This window comes from Alosa alosa, chromosome 7, assembly GCF_017589495.1.
Source record: "Alosa alosa isolate M-15738 ecotype Scorff River chromosome 7, AALO_Geno_1.1, whole genome shotgun sequence".
NCBI lineage: Eukaryota > Metazoa > Chordata > Actinopteri > Clupeiformes > Clupeidae > Alosa > Alosa alosa.
Window position 1 is genome coordinate 20,286,595 of NC_063195.1, and position 25,688 is coordinate 20,312,282.

Here is a 25,688-nt window from a genome sequence, read left to right on the forward strand (position 1 = left end):
TGCATACAGAGGGTGTCATAATGATCTTACACTTCCAATTTCGTGCAGTTTTGACTATGTTAGGTCACAGATACCTTCAATTACAACACCTCATTTTTACTTTTTTGTGTTTAACTAGGTGGCGCTATACATGAAATGAGTGGTTATGGAATGGGTTGACATGGCCCCTTGAGATCAACATACAAAAAAAAATGGTCCTCCTACACCCCTACGGTTTTCGAGATATTCACAGAAAACTGTGTTCGCCCTACCCTCCTTCCTTCGGGGTCCAGTCCAGCGGGGGGGCTACAGATCAAAATGAAAAACGATGGTTCCATGCTATCCATGTGGGGTTACATGCCCACCAAGTTTCGTGTACCCCGGTCTTTCAGTGTCCCGGGAATCATTGAGGGAAATGTGGTCATGCAAAAAAAAAAAAAGAAAATCTGACTAAACCTATATGACTGCCGCTCCACTGCGTGGCGGTCATAATAAATGGAGATGGGCGGCTGTTGGAAACGGGGGAGAACTAACAAGCCATGGTGTAAAGAAATTAAAGTGCCAGGGGTTTGCTTTTGTGCGGTTCGCTGCAAGAAAATTGTTTATGGATGCAATAGGAAAACGTTTTAACACGCCACCAATCAGAAGACCGCCATATGGTTAACGTTCGTGCACTTCAGGACATCTTCCCTACCTGGTGCAACTAGCCACCACGACAGAGGTTGGCTACGTTTATCTATGGCTGACCGTTTTTACGTATAGAAAGCAGGCTACGCATGTTCTTTCATAGCGCAACACGACCTGTCTCTCACTATATCACAACCTCTTGTCAACCTTATACAATCTGTTGCTGAAGACAAAAGCGCCCTCTCCAGATTGTCGTTATCAAATGTGCAGACCTCCTGCATGAGCACACACAGTATTGCTGCTCATTGGAAAACTGAGTTGTCTGTAAAACTAAAAATTACCATGTTTTCATTAAATGCTAGAATGTTCTGATTCGTTACTTTGATGAGGAAATGGGAAGTCTTGCAAACTTGATTTTATAGATTTTACTTGGTGTTGAATTGCATATTAACAAGAAAAAATCTCCCCTTTAAACACTTTTGGCCTGAAGTAATTAAATAAGAGTGTAAGTTAAAGCCTTTCTACAATATTGCTGCAGTAGAAAAGAACAGCAATGGCTAATCAGCAATGGTCAGGGATGGTACTAAAATATATTTTTGTTCATCAGGAAAACTCAATCTCAATCAAGAACACTCTCAATTCGCCTTATTCACATGGCGGCCATTGGCGGCTAAAACGAGGCTACAGGGTATGCAAACCATAGGATTGTTAGGCCTAGTCCACACGTACCAAACCAATCTTTTTTTCCCTCCGTCTTCCCTGGAACCGTATCAAGAATATTTGCGTCCAAACGGATCCATCTCAACACGACTCAACACGTTACTTCATACCCCAGGCCTATAGGTGGCACTGTGTCTTTACAGAAATTCACCAAAACTTGCAAAACTTCCGCCTTAAAAACAGACAGAATAGGCTACGGCGAAATTGCTAATGCAAGGAAACCAGATTTGTTTGTGTGGACTGATGGTGAACTGTCAACTGTAGTCAACTGTAAAACTAATAAACTTTATTTTACAATTTGTGAAGGGTGCAGTCCGTCCTTTATTTGGCTAGCACGCCAGGTAGGCCTACTAATCACCTTTACTTTCTTTGGTTGTAGGATAGTCCGTGATTCACATTAGTTTTGGCTATAACTGCAATTAGGCTACTAAACGCAAGGCTTACCCAAGTTCTAGGCTATTCTGTCGCCACATTTATAATATTGAAAACATAAAACATTCGTTAGTAACAGTCAATACTTTTGCCTGCATCAAATCGTGCATTCGCATTCAGTGTGCTACCATCGGCTTAGCGTGAGTTCTAAGCGTCTTTGTATGCTTATATCTGATTTCACTCGACTGTGAATGCATGTACAGTATATATGTTGTAAGACATGTAAAATAAATGAATAAACACTGGCAATACGCACAAATTAATGTAGCCTAAACTTACACTGCACTTTCCTAATAACTTAAGTTCTCTCACTGACAGTAGCTAGAATGCATAAAAAACACGGGAAAAACAGTGTTCAGTCCACCAAGTCATAAGCTATCGGCGCTCGCAGCACCAGTTGTGATATTTATCTTAATGGTGTAATGCGTAGGTAATGTCATGTATGAAAACTAGTATTGTTAGGCAATACTATAAGTGCAAGTCAGGGCAGCTGAGGTGTGGCGATGACATCATCGATACATAAGCAGGATGTCTTGCGGTTTAAGCTGTCTAAGCGAACTCAAGCGGACTCACGGTTTCAGATTTCTCCACTCTGGGACCAGGTTTCAGAAAAGTGCGGTTTCGGGCAGTGCGTTTACAGGATTCGTTTGGGCCTTTCGGCCAAAGGCGAAGCAAAACCTCTGTGTTTAACCTAAAAGCGTCTCCGTGTGGACAGGCCCTTATGTTCTATGCATTCACCTGTAGGTGGCATTTATTATATAGTAAGTGTACCCTGTAGCCTCGTTTTGGTTTAAACAATGGCTGCCCGTGTGAATAAAGGCGAATACTCCCCTTTACTTTGCTGTTTGCATCTTTTTTGTACATTAAAACCAATAGGTCGCGACTGCAAAAGGGGTGCCATCTCTATAGGTAGATATGAAAAACGTATGACTTATGGCCTGAAAAAAGTTCAGTCAAATGATTTTTTTTTCACTTTAATCCCTGCTTTTGATGCACATGACCTTTGTCAGTTCGCTAATAGCAAATGTGGCCGATTGGCTGCTGTTCCGTGTCCAGTGGATTATTGAGATGAGGCATTTTGGTTTTTTTGATGACAGTCGCTGAGTCATCACGCTGTATTCCCCTGTTTAGTCATTACTCGGACATGAGTGAGCATTACCCACAGGTACATGTGAATCCCCTGACAAGAGGCTTGCGTCTGAGTGACAGGATATTTGAAGTACTAATCTCTTTTAGTTGGGAACCGTCAGTCACACTACACCCAGCCAGGGTTTTGCAAAATGGATAGATATTTGGTATGGGTGCTTGCATTTCTTTAGGAATCTGCCGTCTTGGTTTGTATAGAAATTAATATTAGGTGACACATACACATAAGAGTTTTGAAGCATATTCAGCAGAACCAAACTGAAACATGTGCATATTCCTGTAGGTAGAGATAAATGAAAATAAAGATGTAAGAAAATGGAGGCAGGAAAGTTCCAACAAGCTGTGCAGCCTTCATCTGGTCATCTGAAACATGAACAGCAGAGGGACTGATGAGGGGAAATCAGGCTGACACACACACACACACACACACACACACACACACACACACACACACACACACACACACACACACACATACACACACTGACACACATACACACACACACACACACACACACACACACACACATAGACACACACACACACTGACACATCTCTGACTCTCTTTTTTCTTTTTTTCCTCCTCTTTCCCTTCCTCTTCCTCTTCTTCTTCTTCTTCTTCTTTTTCTCAGAGGCTCTTTTTGAGGCTCATGAATTAACATGTTTCCCTCAGAGGGGCTTTGTCCTCTGTCTGTCTCCCTCTCATCACGCACACTCCACAGTTTCCAACACACCACAATCGTCATACCGAACTAGTCTATTCAGCACGCCCATTGTTCAAATATTCTAAAAAATTTTACACCTCATGCATGCTCACAAAACTGCAGAATAACAATAATCATATCACACTTTCTACTGAGTGTGACAGTGTGTGAATGTACACATGCACATATTGTCCACCTGATCAATAAACTCAGTAATACACTGACAATGGTTTCACCCAGAGCCATATAAAGGTACCTTTATGTGGCTCTGGTTTCACCCATTTAAAGTTAGAATAGAATAGAATAGAATAGAATAGAATATATTAGATTAGAATATAATAGAAAAGAATAGAATAGATTTATTTTTTACATTTGATTAATAAATACACACATCACTGCAAACACTACTTATCATCAGACAATTTTAGATCGCACTGTAGATCACAGATTCAGCCTCTGTTCTGTGGAGAAGGAACATCTCAGTTAGTGGCAGATTTTAAGTCTGAATTGTTTAGCGTGCGGATTTATCAGAGAATTTCACTGTGACATACAGTATGTATTGCTGCCAGAGATTGGCATGGGCTAATGTGTGTCTTAGGACACCATAGACATTGAAACACGAGTATTTTTTATTTAGTTGTTGGAAAATGTACTCAGATTGAGACAGGACAAGGTTTATATTAAATGACAGATAAGCTGCTGCTATTAAGAATGTAGAACCTCCAGCCATATTCATTCCTTCAGATTCTGACAGCATTTGTGCAAATACAGCAGCCCCCATAGTGCAATTTACCATCCTCATAACAAATTAAAACAAACTGAAGTTGCTCAGAATAACTCATGTTGTCTCTACTGTGTAAAAGGTTTCTGTAATGAGGGTAAATACTCACTGGGGGGCAGCACTGAGTCCCTGCAGATTCAGTGAGGCGTACTTGGTCTCCTCCTGTGGAATGCCAGACAGAGGCGGCTCAGGGATTGTAGACTCTGGTTTGGACTTGCTGAACTGGACGCTGGCGTACTGGATGTCCTCTTCCTGGCTGGGCACTTCCTGCTGTTTGTTGGGCTTAAACTGGACACTGGCGTACTGGACTCCATCATCATCATCTTTACGATCTGCCGCATCTATCTGGCCAGTGCCACAGTCCATGGTAGTGTCACAGCAGGCAAGATTGGAGACTTCCTGTGAAAGACAAAGTGTCAAAGTGACAATAGTAGTGAAAATTCCTCAAGCATTTTTCTGGTTGTCTGGCATGATGCATTTTATATTATTGTATATTATGGGCCAAGATTTAGTGAGGAGGTTTGGGACAGACATCTCAATCCTCTACCAAGCTTACTAGTCAATTCACTGTGTGTTGATATGTGTAAGTGCAATGCTTACCTTTGTGTTGTTGTGAGTGTTTTTTTTACGGTTTTGGCTGAGTTAGTCTTCTGTCGCCTATATTCCAAACACATCAACACATTTTGAAATATTGTAGCTGTGACGTGTATGTTAAAAGATAGATAGAAAAACTCTAACTATAAACTATAAAATACTATTTGCAGACTATTTTTTCTGTAATCAGAAGTTGCTGTGATTGACATTAATCTGATATTAAAAGTATTTCTCTGTTACTTGCCTCCAGCATACACTGAAAAAAAAAGTTCCTTGAATTTACATGATTTTAATGTGTACATCGGTCCCACATGATCAGAATGTGTCCAACTGACACAATTTTTACACTTTTGTTCTAGTTAATCGTTTCTTGCAAAACCTACACATTGAAATCACATCGTATTACATAAAAAAATCATGTTGAATGAAGATAATACCTTCATATTTATGTAATACCAATGTATTGTGTAATGCTAAAGTAATTTTATCATGTCAATAGTAATAGATTGTAAAAGGTACTTCTAACTTCATTTATTAATGCTAAAAAAATAATTTTATGTCCCTGTAGTACCAGAACAGTGTCTTTTAACTGTTTTTTTTTTTTTTTTCTAGAATTGCAGACATCTGTTATACATCTTTTTACTGAAAAGAGTCACGTCAGTTTAGTAGTCAATTTTTATTGAAAGCAACATGAAATACACAGTATTGTTTTTTATCCAGCAATGACAAATGGAAAAAAGTGCAGCAAACATCACAGGGAGAGGAGGGAGAGGAAAGATAGAGGAGTGAGAGAGGAAGAGGAGAGAGAGAAGTGAGAGAGGGAGAAGACAGAGAGAAGGGGAGAGGGAGAGAGAAGGGGGAAGAGAGAGAGGGAGAGAAGAGAAAGAAAGAGAGGTCAGGCCTGAAGACTTCAAGGATGACCGACCAAAAGGTGACATTTCTAGTTCCTAAAATAAAGATAATGAATAAATAATAATAATAAAAAACATTCACAAAAAGATTCCATGACCCGTGGTCACTCAGCCATTGATAGTCCTTTCAGGTTTCAACATATTAAAAACAGTATTTCTTTTTCAAAAAATAAAAATGGAAAGTCATTCACTGAAACAGGTTGTTCTTTAACCAACCTTGGTAGTCTGCCTTCATCCAGCTCCATGAAGATTTTTTGCAATGCCTCAAAGGTGTATCTAAGCACGGGCAGGTATATGAGGTTATCAACTCCGACATCATAGTGAACGGTATGCCATGTAGATCTGTCAAAACTTTATTCCTTGGAGTACAACCCCAATGTCCTCTGGTTCACTTGACTCATGTTCTCTCAGGACATAAACCCCAACAGTTGTCTTCAATGACATCAACTTCATCCATGCCCTGAATTAGGCAGACAAATGCACATAACAGTAAGAAAATGAGACCCTCTAAAGAATGTGAAAAGACATGTTCATGTACATGCCACATATTCCTGCACAAAGTTTTCAGGATCTTCCCCCGTGTAGATACAGAGTCCCTTCAGGAGACACTCGGCCAGCATCAATATCACACTGAAATAAAAACATTATTGATTAGCGCGTTAATCCAAGTTTCGTTTAAGTCAGCCGCTGTTGTAAACGACCATATGATAAAAAGAAACAAAAAGTTAGACGAATACAATAGATAGATAAATAGATAGATAGATAGATACTTTATTCTTCCCGAGGTCATCACAAATTTTAGGATGTGATGAATAATAGAATAATAATAGAACAATATGTGAAGAAGTATCAATATCAACATGATCAAAAATATTAGCCTCTGTAAGGTTTGCATGATTAAAACTCTGCATCACTCACATCAGTAATTTGCTTAATCATTGCTTGGAGACAGGAACTTGGATTGAAGTGGGACAATTCTTTTGAAATTCCGTGTTGATCTGAAATAAGATTAGCAGGAAGAAAATTAGTTTCATACCATCACACATACGACAGTGCCAGACAAAAGATATGCATACTGCACCACACATCTGGCATAACAGCCATTTATTGGTGTATAAGACATTAATTTTATCAACAGTAAATTCATAAATAAATAAAAGATCAAACTTCAGTGACTTCAAACAGTAACATCACTACATCTTAGACTCAGTAACAAAAAAGTTGTATGCGTACACTGTACTACCTGTTTTTTTGCCTGCACAAACAAATCAAAATATTTATATTTCATATTTTCATCATATGGGGAGACAACTTCCTAGGGCTAAATGTTTTTGGATGCTATATAATGTAACTTTGCAAATGGCTTTTTATCCACGTGGCTAGGCTAGCTTGCTTTTAGGCAGCCATTTGCTGGCAACACACTTGGCGCACACAGGCTAACAGGCTTTTCACTCACATACAACTTATTATGACCGCCGCGCAGCGAAGCGGCGGTCATATAGGTTTAGTCAGATTTTTTTTTTTTTTTTTTTTTTTCTTTTTGCATGCCCAAATTTCCGTCAATGAGTCCCGGGACACTGAAAGACCGGGGTACACGAAACTTGGTGGGCATGTAACCCCACATGGATAGCATGGAACCATCGTTTTTCGTTTTGATCTGTAACCCCCCCGCTTGACTGGACCCCCCAAAGGAGGGTCGGGCAGACACAGTTTTCTGTGAATATCTCCCGTGGGGTTTAGGAGGACCATTTTTTTTTGTATGTTGATCTCAAGGGGCCATGTCAACCCATTCCATAACCACTCATTTCATGTATAGCGCCACCTAGTTAAACACAAAAAAGTAAAAATGAGGTGTTGTAATTGAAGGTATCTGTGACCTAACATAGTCAAAACTGCACGAAATGATCATAGTGTATGATCATTATGACACCCTCTGTATGCACGCCAAGTTTTGTGGAATTCCGTTCATGGGGGCCACACAATAAATTAATTTATGTTACTATACACCAACTGGCCTGTAGGTGGCGGAGACAGTTTTCTGTGAATATCTCGAGAACCGTGGGGCCTAGGAGGTCCATCTTTTTTTATGTATGTTGGTCTTAAGGGGGCATGTCAACCCACCCCATAACCACTTATTTAATGTATAGAGCCACCTAGTTAAAAATGAAAAAAAAAAAAAAATGTGGTGTTTTCATCACAATATCTCTGTCTGACAAGGTCAAAACTGCACAAAATTAAAAGTGTAGGATCATTATGACACCCTCGAATGCATGCCAAGTTTTGTGTACTTTCGTTCATGGGGGGCCTTACAGTAAAATAATTTATCGCATTACATTTAGTGGCGTACACCAACAAGGATTCGGGACACTGAAAGACCGGGGTAAGCGAAACTTGGTGGGCATGTACCCCACATGGATAGCATGGAACCGTCATTTTTCGTTTTGACCTGTAGCCCCCGCTGGACTGGACCCCCGAAAGGAGGGTAGGGGCAGACACAGTTCTCTGTGAATATCTTGAGAACTGTAGGGCCTAGGATGACCATTTTTTTCCGTATGTTTGCCTACAGGGGTCATTTTAACCCATTTCATGTGCACACATGTGCACAAACAGATACACACGCACACACATACATTCACAGTAATCATCATTATGACACATACTCACACAGTAGACATATATGCGCATGCATGCACAGGCACATACACAGGCAAACACACAAGCACGCACACACACACACACACACACACACACACACACACACACACACACACACATAACATAAACATGTACATGCACACATGCACACAATTCAAGAATTTCTCAGAATTATTAACAGGCAAGATGGAGGTGGGGTTGTATAAAATGAATTTTACATGTGAAATCTATGAACTAATCATGTTTTGGTATAGCAGATACCAGTGAGAATTGAGTGTGGATAATGCAATTTAGTGAGACAGAATCATATAGGCCTTTCAGCGTGATTTATTTTTGTGGAAAAAATGTGCTGGACTGGGCGGCGGTCATATTTTGTACCGCTCTGCGGTACATCTAGTTATGCTTCAAACGTTAACAAATTAATTGACTGTACCAAACCAACCCCAATTTAGCTTTACTATGATTTATGTATTTTTCCAACCGCCCAACAGATGCAGCTAACTGGTTGGTTAGGCGAACGTTAACTTGGTAAAAAGAAACGGACCAAAAAATAATACAAAGACATCAAGGGTCAACTTTGAAACGCTGTAATACTGTAAGAAAACAGCTAGGAGATTTATTGTCTAATATAACATGATCATAAGGTTGATAAACTTACCCTTCAGTAAGCTAATTCGATCTGCCATTCTCTCTTCCACTTCAGTCACTGATGATAGATATCCAAACTTTAACGGTCAAACCATGCATCAAACACTTCTTCTTCTACTACTACGTATTGTTTTAATGACATATTACAGCCACCTGCTGCTCTGGAGTATGTCTGAACTTGAAATTTTCACTTTTGATCAACACAAGAAAAATGTCTACATCCAGCATTCAAAATTATCTCTTGAAATCTACTTAATTAAAACACGTTTGCAAGCGGAATATAAAACAATCATGTTGCATATATCAAATGAATTTGTGTCAAATCAAAGACCCCCTATTTCCATTTTTTCAGTGCACATGTAGATGTTTTCAACATAAAAGTTCTTACCCAAACCAGTATATGTATTGTAACCAAAAATACTGGTTTACTTAAGGACTTTTATATGTCAATGTCAAAATATCATGTTAAATAGAGATGATAGGCCTACTCTTAGTTATCTCCTTTGCAGCCGATTTAACGTTAATGTTATGCGATCCATTTAATTGGGAAAGCGTCTGCAGGGAGAGGGAGAGAGAGCGGCAGGTTTCAGCTGGCTTGTCATTGTTGATAATTGATATCTCCTTCTTATAAGAAACTTTTAAAAGGAAATCATGGAGGCAACAGTAGTTCCCAATACTGACCATTTATAAACTGTGAGAGGGCACAGCCGTAGTTACAGCACTAGCCATAGTGCAGGCAGAAGATCATTGAGAAATAAACGTTTGTCTTAAAGCTACAGTGCAGAATTTATACATTTGTTAAACAGTATGAAATTAGCAGTATTTTTTAAGCAATTCATGTTTTAAAACAAATACTTTTCATACTAAATTATACACTATAATTTTTGTGTGTGTGTGTGTGTGGGGTGGGGGGTTGTTGTGCCCGGCCAATTTCAAAACCCAATGTGGCCCTTGACCCAAAAAGTTTGCCCACCCCTGTTCTAGATGCTTAGTGTACAATCAATATAAGAGAGAAAAGAAACCCCTAATTTCTTCTCCCCAAAGAAATCTCTAGGTTCCTGATGGAGGGGGACATGGCCACTCCAAGACACAGGAACGCCAGAAAGTGCAGTAATTGCAACTGGAAGAAGTCACCATCGGGACTTGTGGAAGTGCCATACAATATTTCTGATGCTTTTTGTAAGTTGTGGGAATGAATAATGTGTCATATATATATATAAATAAATTAAACATGGTGCTATGTTGGTGCAGATGAATATATGCTCAGATTACAAACTACACTGGCCAGTAATGTTTCAACTATGTGAGTTTTCAAACATCAATTAGTTAATGCAGAGAGAAGACGACATCACGGAGAAGACGGAATCGCGCAAATGAACGCTACAAAACTGCGTGTGCAAATTAAACTTTTTTTCGGGACCACCCATATTGTCTCTCAAAAAATGGTGTTCTTGGTGGCTGCTCATGTCACCCATATCTAAATTCATTGTCTTCCTTGCTCTTCCTCGCTTGCAGATTACTGGATAGACACATTGATCGACCTAGGCCTACTGTATGTGATCGAAATGTGTCCCATCTATGCAGGTGCTGGTCATACGTTGGAAGGACTGGCGGACAGACCGTCTCACTGAGCGTGAATGGCTGTGTTTACCGAGGTGTTGTTCAGCACAAGCTTCTTCACGCCCTCGGCTTCCACCATGAGCAGACGAGAAGTGATCGGGACAAGTATGTCAAGATCAACTGGGAACACATCCGAGAAGGTTGGGAAAAAAAACGCTCGGGGAGCAGTGAGGGGTTAGGTTTTTTGGGATGCTTTTTCAAACTTTTTCTGGTATTTTTTTTTTTACAGGTACATTCTCAACTGCCGTGAAAGGGGTCTACTTTTTCACCTTTGTCGTTTTCAACACACGGCGAAAAACTGCTTCTGGGGTAAAGCTGATGCAGAACGGGGAAATGGATGTCTCTGCACAGATAATGGACCTAAAAAGGACGACACTACGACTAACTCGGTCACTCTTCTGTTGGAACCATCCGACCAGGTGTACATTGAGATGCATGTGAGTAGAGGCATCTACACTGATGGGAACAGCCACAATACTTTCAGTGGCCACTTCTTCCACACCATGTGAATGATTTTCTCTAATAAAATTGAGATATTTACAGTATGTCATTCTATGTACGAAAAGCACTAAAACTGCTAAAGTGAAATAAAACATCCATCTTCAATCTGTGCTGTCATAATTTCATTAAGCAGAATTAATTTAGAGTGCATCAGCTCACTAGTAATCTAATGGACTGCTGTTTAAATGTCCAATTGTTTAACAGGCTGTATACAAAAATATCTGCTGTATTGACAAGTATTTGTATCAACAAGTTATAAAGAAAATAAATGTTTTCCATACAACTGTTCTTTCCAAAATAGATAAGATGAGACAAAATACATTGTTTAAGCAATATAGCACGAGTGAGAGTGGGGAGAGTTTGTGGTAGAATTGTTGTATAAAAGCAATATAGCACTTTCATTGATCGTGGGATTGGTCATGGATATTCCCACGGCTGTTGTTGCCCGCGCCGAACAACACCGTGGGAATATCCATGACCAATCCCACGCATCACGAAAGTGCTATATTGCTTTATACAACAATTCTACCACAAACTAAAATAATCTGAAAACACCCCATTATTGTTTAAAATGTTAATTTCGACATCGTTCTTACGCATCAAAAAAAATAGTTCCCTTTTCAATAGACAGCGTCTTGGTTTGCTAGGTAACCAACATTCCAGACCCCTCGTTACGGGTCTTTGTGGTTTACATGTCTTCTTGAAAGAAATGTTGAAATCACATTCATATCTAGGTTTGCTGCATGCATGTTACAAGGACACTGGGCCATGTCATGTAAGGGACATGGTACTGCAAAAAAACGGAAACATAGTCTACATTGCAGAACCACTCAACTTTATTAATGTATAGTGAATAAATGTTACACTACTGTGCACAGCCTGACGTGACGATGCTAGCACGTTAGCATCGGTTAGCTAATTATGCTAACGTTTGTTATCTACAAGTCTCCTCCAAGTGACAATCATATTATACACAATGCTGGCAATGCTGAGAACAATTAGCATCCTCGTTTATCTTAACTTACATTGAGTTGACTGTGTGGCTTAATCCACAGATGTGGTGAAGCACTGTTTCGTTATGGTTTGCTAAGGAGTAACCCATTGCTTGAAATAGTGGAGAGCTGGGTGTCAAATCTTCACATTGTATCGCGGAGTGATTTATTATTAGCTGTGCTGAGTCTGAGTTGAAATGTCCAGGGATATTCCAACTCATGGAACGTCTCTCGGCCAATCAGAAACAAATAAATAGTTCCATAGAACCCAATTGTTGTATAATATACAAAACAATGTTGGTGGTACTTATTTGGTATAACAAGAGGGTGGCTCATTCCAAAGTAAAAAAACAGCAACAGCAAGAAGAAAAATGCATACCCTGCATGTGGGTCAAGTTTCAAGGCGAGCGAGCACGGATATTGCATAATCCTTTTCTTGAAGGGACAGAATCTTTGAGTAAGCTACTCAGTGTTTCACGCTACTCTAACAACAGCAAGGATAGGAGCAAGGATGAGAGCAAGGATAGGCTACGGACTCTCATTCCCCCTGCCATTTCACTTCTCTTTCTGCAAGTGTAAATGACTGATTATACTGTTTAAATGTGTGAAACTTGGACATGGAATGACAGGTATTGCACTGAAGTTAGTTACTTTTTTTCCAACTTCCAGGCGTTTCATGGGGATGATATAATAGGAGCAAGGATAAGTGCATAGGAGCAAGGATAGGAGAAATCATAGGAGCAAGGATGGGAGCAAGGATGAGCAAGGATAGGAGAAAGGATGGGAGCAAGGATAGGAGAAAGGATGGGAGCAAGGATGAGCAAGGATAAGAGCAAGAATGGGAGAAAGGATGAGCAAGGATAAGAGCAAGGATAGGAGAAAGGATAGGAGCAAGGATGAGCAAGGATAAGAGCAAGGATGGGAGCAAGGATGAGCAAGGATAAGAGCAAGGATGGGAGCAAGGATGGGAGAAAGGATAGGAGCAAGGATGAGCAAGGATAGGAGCAAGGATAGGAGCAAGGATGGGAGCAAGGATGAGCAAGGATAAGAGCAAGGATAGGCTACTGACTCTCATTCCTCCTGCCATTTTACTTCTCTTTCTACAAATGTAAATGGCTGAACTTTACTGTTTAAATGTGTGAAATATGGACCTGGAATTGCACTGAAGTTAGTTGCCTTTTCCCCCCAACTTTCAGCCATTTCATGGGGATGATCAAACAGAAAAGTAAGATCCAATATTTTTTAAGCTGTCGATTACAGGGTGGCATATAATTGCCATTAACAGAGAAATTGGGGTTGCACCATGTTCTTCTTCAAGAAGGGTAATACATTTTACCATTTTGACTCCCTATGTTGACATTTGTTTTATTTCTTTCCAACATCAGACATGTCCTGAGGGAATGGTAAAAAAGAACATTTGGCTAACATTTTAAGTTGACTACTGTTTAGCATACTGTTGCAAAAAAAAAAAGAAAATTAATTTGCACTTCATGCTGTCCATCCACACACATAACACATTTTTTTATGGGAAAACCACTTGTTAGACCAATTTCAAGAGGGTATAGCTTTTGAATAAGACAACTAACTATCTCAAAACATCTTCAGCATATATTTCCTCATGGACTGAACTTCTGCAAAGTTGGATAGGACAGTAACTCCAATTAGATATTAGAAATCTCCTCATATTTCAGTGTATATATATATATTTTTTTTTAAGGCTGTCTATCCATAAGAAAATCTCATCAACAAAAATATATCAGGCTAAAATCATAATGTACATATGATCAAACATATGGGAGACTGGACAAAATTAAATGATGGTGTCGAAACAATATTTTTGTGTTGAATTGATATGGAATAACGCATAAGATAAATTGATTAAATGTAACCAGTTGAAATTGAACCATTTGTGTTTTGTTATTGCCTCGAACTGACATTCTATAATAATAATAATAATAATAATAATATTAATAATAATATTACTACTACTACTAATAACAAGATGTACCGCATAGCGGTACAAAATATGACCGCCGCTCAGTCCTGTACATCCATTCCGCGAAAATAAATCACACTTCAATTTGTCTCCATATTTTACTCCATCCCCCACTCTTGAAACTTTTGTGTATGCTTGTTTGGCATGCCTGAGTGTGTGTGTGCGGCTGCACAGAAAGTAGCCTACTGGTGCTGAAAAGGTGAATAGATTGTAGAATAGCCAAAGAAGATGTAGCATTGTTATAAAACCTTTTAAAATCTCTAAACAATCACAAGTAGGGCAGTTCATCACAGTTCATCCATTGCAACTGGATTGATGAAAGGTCACTTACACCTGTAGGCTACATTGTATTTGGGAAAAGCAAAAGGTATCAGCATAATGTTATTTATTTATTTTTATGTATTTATAAACAAAAACATCTCTGTCAGTTCCATGCCGTTTTCAACAGCTATCAAAAAACAAAGGTCATTTTTGGATGGATGGATTTTTTGTGAATGTTTCTTCTTCTACATAAGATTTTAGTCATCTTTAGTTCATGTAATACTTTATTGTCAATGCACAAATTAAGTAACAGTAGTCTGAAACGTTATTGTTAATGCACAAATTAAGTAACAGTAGTCTGAAACGAAATGCTTTTTTACATCTAACCAGTGGTGCAAATAACTGACATGTCCAAATGGGCCTTGATTAAATGCGTCGCTAGACTGTTCATACATATTTTAACGGGCCAAAGTTGAAGAGCTTTTGTCCGTTATTGTTCGTGCAAATATAGGCTGATTCATGTTCCCTTGCATTGTGTAACTGAGGTCCATGGCTAGTCTGGCTTTCATCAGACCAAGCTCAATCTTTTAAGAAATCAAAAAATAAATAGTGGAGCAGATCAGGCTGGGTTCACCCAGCCTAGTCCATAGGCACCCGATATTGTTTAATTTTCAGATTGAGATATACAAGCTCTGGCTATTCTAAATGCAAAAATGCATTAGGGAGTTATGACAAAACTGTAACTAACAAACTAGATCCTAATAGAAAGCTGTTAGCTTCCCTAAGCTACAGGTAGGATTATAAGGTAGGCCTATTTACAACATAAATTGTCAATAGGCTATGCTGGCGACACAAATAAAATCTCCTTTGGAAACCAATGGCTTACGACTTACAGTATCAAGCAGACTTAAACTGCCATATCGTGGCGAAAAGTTGTAATAACATTCACGCAGCTCCATGAGTCAAGGAAAGTGCGAATGAAGTAGCCACTTCTAAATGGGACCCACTACACAGTAGCTTAAGGTGTGTTGCTAAAGCAGCCATAATGAAATGAAGGTGTCATTGTTTGGATACTTCACACACACGTGCTTTTTAATTTCACAGACTACAACTACCAAGCTGGAATCAAAGCACATCGATTCCCCTCTCACACCCTGCACGCACTTAAAACAAAATAAACAGGCGTCTCAGTCTCAGGCATGTATAGGCAAAACTGCATCAGACCGGTGAAACCTTGGTAAATCTTCCATTGCACAGAATGATTTTGTAGCACGTGCAATAAATGACAGTCGAAAGATACAAACAGTGCTGCTATCAATTTGCTTGGTATAACCGCATTTATACTTTTCTACAAATGCAATCAATCAAATGGGCCTCCATCACTCAACCAACGCTAACGGTAACATTACCTAGGTCCTTATTGATATTATAAGATTAACGTACCTGCAGTAAAAACCAAGCATGTCCGAATCCTCAGATTTATTTCGGCTTCAAGAAGAAATGGGAATTACACTTCATGTGAACATCGTCCTGTCCTTATTAGATGTTCGCTGTGGTAAATTACAGTCCTTGTCCATTGTTTTTCCAACCCACTTTTAACTTCCAACAAAATTACGTCTCACTGCAACGATGCGCCATCTAGTGGACAAACGACTACTTATCGCCAATACTGAAAATGCAGCCATGATGATGATGATGAATATTTATTTTGGCTTTCTTTTTGATCCTACTGAATTTGTAATTATGTATCGGCCGTTCTAATACCCGATAGTATGTGGGTGCCTGTGTGTGTGCATGTTTATATGTGTGCACCGCCATTTACAGGCCAATGAGTGTACAGTCACTAAATGTACACATAACCTAATTTTTTAGACCCCCATGGATGAAATTCTACTTAAACTTGGCATACCCCAGACCCCCAGAGAATGCCAGGTCAATCATACACATACAATTTGGTGCAGTTCTGAACATCTTAACTGAAGATAGCGATTAAAGCAGAATAATATTGCATTTTCATTTTTGTTGGGTGCAAATCACAAATGAGTGATTATGAGCCAGGTTGATGTGGGCCCTTGAGACCAACACACCATAAAAGATTCACAGAGAACTGTGTCTGCCCTACCCTCCTTTCGGGGGGGTCCAGTCCAGCTGGGGGCTGCAGATCAAAACGAAAAATGACGGTTCCATGCTATCCATGTGGGGTACATGCCCACCAAGTTTTGTGTACCCCGGTCTTTCAGTGTCCCGGGAATCCTTGTTGGTGTATGCGTCACTAAATGTACACATAAATTATTTTATTGTAAGGCCCCCATGACCGAAAGTACACAAAACTTGGCATGCATTCGGAGGGTGTCATAATGATCCTACACTTTTAATTTCGTGCAGTTTTGACCTTGTCAGCCAGAGATATTGTGATGAAAACACCTAATTTTTTGCTTTTTAATTTTTAACTAGGTGGCGCTATACATGAAATAAGTGGTAATGGGATGGGTTGACATGCCCCTTAAGACCAACATACAAAAAAGGTGGACCTCCTAGGCCCCCACGGTTCTCGAGATATTCACAGAAAACTGTCTCCGGCCACCTACAGGCCAGTTGGTGTATAGTAACATAAATTAATTTATTGTGTGGCCCCCCATGAACGGAATTCAACAAAACTTGGCGTGCATACAGAGGGTGTCATAATGATCCTACACTTCCAATTTCGTGCAGTTTTGACTAAGTTAGGTCACAGATACCTTCAATTACACCACCTCATTTTTACTTTTTGTGTTTAACTAGGTGGCGCTATACATGAAATGAGTGGGTTATGGAATGGGTTGACATGGCCCCTTGAGATTAACATACAAAAAAAAAATGGTCCTCCTAAACCCTACGGTTTTCGAGATATTCACAGAAAACTGTGTCTGCCCTACCCTCCTTTCGGGGTCCAATTCAGCAGGGGGCTACAGATCAAAACGAAAACGATGGTTCCATGCTATCCATGTGGGGTTACATGTCCACCAAGTTTCGTGTACCCCCGGTCTTTCAGTGTCCCGGGAATCATTGACGGAAATTTGGGCACGAAAAGAAAAAAAAAAAAAAAAAAAAAAAAAAAAAAATCTGACTAAACCTATATGACCACCGTGGCCATGGCGGTCATAATAATAATATTGCTACTACTACTACTAATACCCTAAATATGTGAGAGAAACCCCCTGGCCTTTTCTTCTCAAAAGGGATCTCTGGGCCTCTTCTGGAGAGACATGTTAATGTTATTGTAACATTACACGGGCTGGTTGACTAACTTAGTAAAATATACTGTACAAACCACTAGCCCTTCATTCCAAGTACTGAAGACATTTGCTTGCTAAGAGGGAGCTTCACAAACAAAGGTGTTACTGAAAAACCTTTAAGGGACACTCCTTTGGCAAAGACACCATTTGCTCTGGTTTTAACGTCTTTGTGCAAAAAAAAAAATAAGGTCTACAGAAAGGTTCATGTAATTGAAAATATCAGCCTCCTACACACACACACACACACACACTACTTGAAGGCCTAAATAACAGTAGGTGTCTGTCTTAAGATTGAGTACATTTTAAATCTGATGATGACAGATGAATAAAGTGCTTTGTCCCCATCTTCTGTAGGTCACGTTTCCTTTGGTCTCAGTCATGTCTGCATAATCTGCATAATCAGGTAATCCCCCCCAATTTAAAAGTATATGCAAGTGCTTGATGTTGACGTTAACCTAAACCAGTAGATACTCCTTGAGGAGACCAATATATAAGCTCTTACTTGGCAGCGATCCAGGCACAATTTCTCTCAACGGCTCCTGGTGAAGGGTCATCTGCAGTTGCATCTCCAGACAGCACAAACACAGCATGTACAGGAAACTGGCCTCCATTGTGGTTCTGCTGCTGGGCCTCTCTCAGGCCCTGGCTCAAAGAGTAAGACCCGGAGGGGCTGTTTTTGTTCCATCCCATTGAACGTTTTACCTGATGCATTCTAACACAACCTGTACAGACACAGTGCTTGGAGTCCTGCACACGGGTGGTTTTACACTACCTTACTGTATATAATACCTTGTATTCATAGATCAGATCTTAATCACTTAATTTGTAATTGTCTCATATTTTATACATTCCATTTCAAATGTAACTTAAATCATCAAATTGTTAGAAGCGTGGTGACTGACCCTTAACATAATGATCAATGTCATAATACCCCTGAACTCACTCTATATGTGTTCTCCTCACTAACAGGACCAGTCAGAGGGTAAGTTTGTCCTCGGATTCACTTTCATTTAAACTTGCACACCATTGGCTATACTGACCTGGTTGCTGATTGGCCAAAAGAGGATAACTTTGTGCATTTCGTGTTCCACCTGCAGAACTGAATGCATTTGTCGACATCTCCTCAAGAATCCTGGATGCAAACCGAGGTAGGCCATGGCGCTTACAATTGCTTCTCTTTGGACTATGATTGCACTCTTAATGGTGAAGAGAAAAAACCCCTGATTTGAATTCTGATTTTTTTTTGTTTTTTTTACCCCCAAAGGGATCTCTGGGTTACTGGTAGAGGGAGACGTTGCCATGCCGAGAGGGAGGAACGCCATGAAGTGCTTCTCGTTCCTTGACTGCAAGTGGATTAAGTTACCATCAGGACATGTGGAAGTACCATATATCATCAATGACTACTTCTGTGAGTTGCAAAAACAGAAATATAATATTTGTGGATGATTGAACCTTGTACCCAAAGAACTTAATGTTCTAACCATTGGAGTTTTGTAGATTTTTTCATACATTGGTTGTAGGATGTTCTTATGTGACAGTGCTTGGACAAATATATATACAGTAATACTTGTTTACAGGTATGATTGTACTATAATATTTAACACATTGGTGTTTGCTCCCACCCTTTGCCACAGGTGCCAGTGAGAGAGCTACTATTCAGAAGGCCATGCAGGCATTCCATGAGAAGACTTGCATCCGATTTGTGCCCTACAACAAACAAGTACATTACCTCAGCATTGAGTCCAAAACTGGGTGAGTGCAGCTGTGGAACAGTTTGGAATTCATGGCAGGAATGCAACAAAGGTGGATTTTTTGTTTGTTCCTAATGTTTCCGTACCGTATAATTATGTAGCCCATGTTTCAACACCTGTATTACCAGTATATGGATAAAAAGATTGGAACATTACGGCATTATGCACATACACACATATACATACTGCATATTCGGTTGGTGTGTTCCTTTAACTTAGGTTAACACACCAACTAACAAGTTTGCACGCCTTCTGGTGTGTCGTCCCATCTGATCTCCACAGGTGTTGGTCGTCCATTGGGCGCACTGGTGGCAAACAGACGGTCTCCCTGAGTGTGAATGGCTGCATTTACCACGGGATCGTTCAGCACGAGCTTCTTCACGCCCTCGGCTTCCACCACGAGCACACCAGGAGCGACCGGGACGAGTATGTCAGGATCAACTGGGAGAACGTCCCACAGGGTGGGAAAATATCCTTTCTTTTGGATTTTATTATAAACACTATTGAAATCATTGGTTTTAAGCTCAAAAGTTCACAAAACATTAGATCGCATATCCTTCTTGAAATCACCTTTTCTCATACTTTTGATTGTGATATTCCAATTGGGATGGCGGTTTTGACTTTTTTTTGTGTTTATAGAAAACTTCATATTGAGCAATCCCACTTTCTATTCACAGGTGCTTCCTACAACTTTGAGAAACAGGACACTAATAACCTGAACACAAAGTATGACTACAGCTCCGTCATGCACTACGGAAGGTGAGCTGAAATATGACTATCAAACCACAGAGGGGCCCCAGGTATAACTAGGTTACAATGATGCCACTGTGGTCCGCTGACCAAATGCTGGCGCCTGATGCAGCCTAGCACAGCAGAAATAGCAACAGCAACCTCCAGCCTGGGCTTGGCTTTGATGTCTGCACGGCGAGTCTATTGGTTGTTAGCTGGTCGGCTCAATAGTTTTGCTTCATAATACCTCTGAGTGAGCTACTGTTGACAGATTATTTTGCGTGTGTGTGTGATACAGAACTGCCTTTTCGACATCTTATGGCAAGGATACCATCACCCCGATTCCTGATCCCAATGTGCAGATCGGTCAGAGGACTGACATGTCAGAGACAGACATTGTGAAGATCAACAGACTGTATGAGTGTGGTGAGTGATCTAAACCAATAGCATACATTGTTTGAGTGTTTCTCAAACTTTTTCAGACCAAGAACCACTTAACCAATAATAATAAAAAAAAAAAAAAAAAACTCACAAAAAAAAAAAAAAAAAAAAAGAGTACACTTACGTGCTTATTGTCTTTGCACCTTGCTTATTGTGTCAGATGATTCATATGATTTAAACTGGCATAGCTTACACAGGCAGTGTTGTAGAACTGTTTGGATTTACATACTAGTTGGTTCAATATTGCAAACAACTCATCTATATTATATTTTATCACGTCTGCTCGCGGACCACTTGGGATATCTTGCGGACCACCAGTGGTCCCCGGACCACACTGTGAGAAACACTGATCTAAACCAATAGCATACATTTATCTAATATTTGGTCATGTTTGAGTGATCTAAACCAATAGCATTCATTTATATAATATATATTTGGTCATGTTTGAGTCAGCATACATTTATCTAATATATATTTGGTCATGTTTGAGTTATCTAAACCAATAGCATACATTTATCTAATATATATTTGGTCATATTTGAGTGATCTAACCCAATAGCATACATGTATCTAATATACATTTGGTCATGTTTGAGTTTATTTATTACAAGGCTGTTATATTTACTGGGATGATTTGTTTCCTTCTAGATGTACAGTAAACTGATGAGTGAAGAAACTGAGGACTGATCCTACAGAAGAGGCTACTCCGTTATCTTATTAGATATTGCTGCCCTCGTCACTGGGAGAATCTGCGACTGTTGGGGGGCAACAATAAAGAAAGGCAACTACATGAACTTTTGAAAAGTGGTAACGATGTTCACGACTGTCAGACAGACCTAGCCTGGTTAGCACGCAGACCTTCTCAATTAGAATTGAGAGTGGGTCTGGAAAAGGTTAATTGACTTACGACTTCTAGCAGGGGTGTAACTAGCAGTTAAATTAAACTTAAATTAGTGCATTAAACTCTTACTAAATTGTTTCAGAAGTGCAGCATTCACGTAAACAGAGGGGTTAAATGCAGTTCTTAACTCAGTTCCAAAGAAATACATGTTCATGCAGGATTAGCCAATGAATTGGCGTGCCCAAGTTTTAGGGACACTGGAAATGGGCTTCAATGGCCTCTTTTGCAAGTCCCAAATTTGCCAAAGGTTCGTATGGGTATTCCCAGGCTAAGATAGACCTTCTTAACACAAAAATGTTGAATTGAACTACTACCACCTCTTTATCAACACTTTCAACAGCTACAAAATTTAAAAGTTTATCCACAAGAGGGCGCCGAAGACCACAAAATCACATCATAAAACAAACCACATCGGAGTCGGAAATGCACATTACAAACCTTGCAAATGTTTATTTTTTTTTTTTTTTCTTAAAATCCAGAGCTGCAAGGCAGGTAGATGTAGTCAGTTTTGGTTTTCCGGTACTTTCTCTTAAGACAACGGAGACATTACGTCTGCAACAACAGACACGAGATTCTCTGATCACTGGCAGGGAAGCTCCAGCAACGCCGCCACTCAGGCAAAAACAAACAAAACAAAAACAAAAACAAAAACAAAAAAAAAAAACAAAACAAAACAAAAAAAAAAGTCAAAAGCTGAGAGAAAGAACAGAAAAAAAGATGGAGAGAAGAGACCACAGACAAACACTCCCCACGCAGCTTGCAATTGTGGAAAGAAAAAGCACTTGTTCCACTAAATGAAAGAAAGAAAAAAAATTGGAACATGCGAGAAACTCAACTCGTCACAACTTCAGGTGCTCAGGTGGGTTTGTGTGCACAGATATGTGTGCACACGCAGATGTGTGTGAGGGAGGTTGTATGTGTAAGCATAGGTGTGTGTGTGTGAGTGTGTTTGTTGTGTGTGTGTGTGTGTGTGTGTGTGTGTGTGTGTAGGGGGAAAAACCTTTAAGTTTTGCTCATGTGACAAAGGTGCCGCAGTTGGCAAGCCTTTACGGTCAAACGGTACCTTTTCATCAGAAACGCGTTCCAGAAAACAGTTTGCAGCACAAAGGGGAGGAGAAGAGATAACAGGGTTGGGTAAAAAAACAGACTGGCAAAGATAACACAGCCATAGTGTCTGAGAGCGAGTGGTAGTAAAGGGATTTTGAAAGGGCGGATGACAGGAGAAGGATGGAGAAAGACCAGGGGAAGGAAAGACAAGAGTGGGAGGGAAGGAGGGAGAGAGAGAGAGAGAGAGAGAGAGAGACAAGAGAGACAAGAGCATGAGGGAGGGAGGGATGGAGGTTTTAGGTCCGAGATGGACAAGTGGACAGTGTGTCGGGTGGTGTAAAAAATAACCGCAAGTGAGGTTTGGAATCTCAGCCACTAGTTGATATCGTACAAGATTCCTCATTCGATTCCTGTGAGATTAGCAAATATGGATATACGTACAGTGTGATGTATCAAATGCATATGCACGCACAAGCGCACACACATACACGCACACACACGCACACACACACACACACTCGCATATGCATTACATGCATAATGTTTTCCAGGGCCGCTCTCAGGCCATGTTCTTCACTTGAGAAGCAAAATTATAGAGGGGGGAACCAAAAGCAAAACAAAAACACCCCCCCCCCAAAAAGAAGCACAACGGTGAGCCTTGTCCTTGAAAATGAGCTGGTGAAAGTCACGAGACCGCTTCTGCTGTTAGTCCGCTCCAACGAACGAACAATCGAACAAAAGAGTGAAAAAATGTAGCTTGCTGATGACAGGAGCGAATAGATGGGGGTTTGACAAAAAAAAAAACATCAATAGTCTTTCCTCCATCCCCCCTTCCAACTGTCCTCTCCTCTTCTCCCCTGCTCCCCACGTCCTTCGTGAGAGGCAGGAAGTAACGGTGTGTTAGGGGTCTGTGTGTGTGTGTGTGTGTGTGTATGAGAGATAAGTCCCCACCCCCACCCATAGCATCCTCCCCTTGCTCGTTAGCTGGGTTCTGACGGCTTGTTTAACTCCACCTTCACTCCCTTTTCTCCTGCACCTGGAGCGAGGGAAAGGAGGATGTAGAGAGAGAGAGAGAGAGAGAGAGAGAGAGAGAGAGAGAGAGAGAGAGAGAGAGAGAGAGAGTATAAGGACATGAATACAGCTACACTTTTGCTGTAGCAAACAGAGGTAACCTCAATGGCATCAATCAAATGGCATGATCCACTGCAGAGAAACATAGCAAGAGTCTGTTCATGACCGGATGTGGGTGCTGCGAAGTCAGCCATAACTGAAGCAGGTGTTGGGCTACTTGACTGCGCCCAACCAGATCCGATGGACTGATAGACTTGTGTTAGTAATTCACGACTTAATCATAACTCAATTAACTTGTTTTCTCAGGGTGTTACGACAACACAGTAATGCTCAAGTAATACTGAGGGCATTGATATGCAGGGCTGAGGTTGTTTGTTCAACAATCATCCTTTCTTATGCTCTGTATGAGAATGCATCTAAAGATCGATTTGGAATAGATTTTCCACATATGATAAGTTCCACCCTAATTCACACTAGAGCTCCCATTAGACCAATGTGGCACCCCAGTAAGTGCTTTATACCAGCTGGGCTGAATGAGGCCTTACCTGTAAGAGATACCACACACACACACACACACACACACACACACACACACACACGGTCTGGATGAGGCCTTACCTGTCAGGTATTTCTCTTTAGCTCGAGCCCGTTCATCGGCATCAAAATACCAAACCGTGATGGCATACCTGCACAGACAAGGTACCGTTTCAGACATTCACACCATGGTGCCGGTCAACAAATACAATGCAGATGACCGCACAGTGGCCTATGTGTAGTAAAGTGGTTATTAGAGAGCTATTAGCACAGACCTAGTGGCGTAGGCCTACGTGTAGTAAAGCGGTCATTAGAGAGCTATTCGCACAGACCGTGTGGCGTAGGCTGGCTGGACCTCGTGGGGGTTCCGTCGGTCGGACCAGAAGAACAGAAGTCTGTCGAATTTGGGCTCGATATCCGCAAACTGTGCTTTTCCTTCTGGGAAGATCCGCAGTAGGCCTCCATGGTCCTGCAAAGCAAACCAAAGTAGTGGGACACCTCTTTACTGTGACAGCGTGTCCTAACCAAATTTGTCTTTTAGTTCATTCAAATGTTGGACACACGAGACCTCTGGTGGTCAAATCTTGCATTCTCAGTTTTACACGTACCAAGTACACACATGGAAACTAAAGAATATCACCATTTAATACCATGCAAAATGCCAAAACATTAGATTAGATCAGATTTAGATTATGGATATTCTCATTGGTAATCTGACTGTGTTTGGCTTCGGTCATCAACATTCAAGTTCATAGTTTATCAACTACATAGTGTATTAAGTGTACCTAGGGCATCAATGAAACCGCACCGCCTGCGGTGAGAAAGAGGCCAAGAGTGGCGCTTGGGTTTACGTTAGTAAGGTGTCGCTTTGGCTTTCGTTAGTAAGTCATATCTATACAACTCCATGGCCTTGCCTCTTGGATCCACGAGTCCTCAAACCTTGTTATGAATACTTGTGATGGAAACACACATGGTCATCTTCATCAAGTGAAATACCTTGATGAACTGAATTTTAGATGAGTAGGAAAAAAAATCTGATGAATTTGTGTCACATACTTTTTGAATGAGAAGCCCTCAAAAGGTGATGATGTCTTTTCACATTATGAATTTATAGCCATTTTCAGAGCTTTCCAGAGGGGAAAGTACACAAGATGCGCCTGATCCGATTGGATTTTTTAATTCAACAGGACAATGTACTTCTATTCACATAGTTTCACTAATGTGTGTGAAATACCAAAAGAGCCAATAATGTTGGAAGTTGAACAAAAAGGATTGTTGACCACAATGCTTAAAATTACTTGAAGTTTCAAAGGGCTGTAGTTTTGCAACGATTAGTTATACAGATATACTATTTAAGATCTATGCATGGATT

At 40.3% G+C, this 25,688-nt stretch overlaps 2 protein-coding genes across 2 annotated transcripts in view; one reads left to right on the plus strand and one right to left on the minus strand.

The window, feature by feature from the left end:
• Window positions 1-18,381: 18,381 nt before the first annotated feature.
• On the plus strand, window positions 18,382-21,541 carry LOC125298150 (hatching enzyme 1.2-like). The gene is made up of 9 exons (XM_048248858.1): window positions 18,382-18,496; window positions 18,812-18,824; window positions 18,940-18,990; window positions 19,107-19,250; window positions 19,477-19,594; window positions 19,876-20,054; window positions 20,271-20,352; window positions 20,621-20,748; window positions 21,412-21,541. The coding sequence occupies exons 1-9, from the start codon at window positions 18,431-18,433 to the stop codon at window positions 21,420-21,422; spliced, it is 792 nt and encodes a 263-aa protein (XP_048104815.1). The 5' UTR covers window positions 18,382-18,430; the 3' UTR covers window positions 21,423-21,541.
• A 1,801-nt stretch (window positions 21,542-23,342) lies between these two features.
• The window catches only part of egln1b (egl-9 family hypoxia-inducible factor 1b), a 33,879-nt gene continuing 31,533 nt past the window's right edge, over window positions 23,343-25,688 (minus strand). Inside the window, exons 3-5 of the mRNA XM_048248835.1 lie at window positions 24,649-24,785; window positions 24,401-24,468; window positions 23,343-23,747 (exon numbers count right to left, since the gene is read on the minus strand). Coding sequence (XP_048104792.1) covers window positions 23,692-23,747; window positions 24,401-24,468; window positions 24,649-24,785 — 261 coding nt within the window. The 3' untranslated portion in view covers window positions 23,343-23,691. The remainder of the gene's footprint in view (window positions 23,748-24,400; window positions 24,469-24,648; window positions 24,786-25,688) is intronic.

Bases quoted from the DNA above. Each gene is read 5' to 3' on its own strand.
- LOC125298150 (XM_048248858.1), top strand. From the start codon at position 18,431: ATGTACAGGAAACTGGCCTCCATTGTGGTTCTGCTGCTGGGCCTCTCT. The intron at 18,991-19,106 runs GTAGGCCATGGC...TTACCCCCAAAG, and splicing joins AATCCTGGATGCAAACCGAG to GGATCTCTGGGTTACTGGTA. The intron at 19,251-19,476 runs GTGAGTTGCAAA...CCTTTGCCACAG, and splicing joins TATCATCAATGACTACTTCT to GTGCCAGTGAGAGAGCTACT.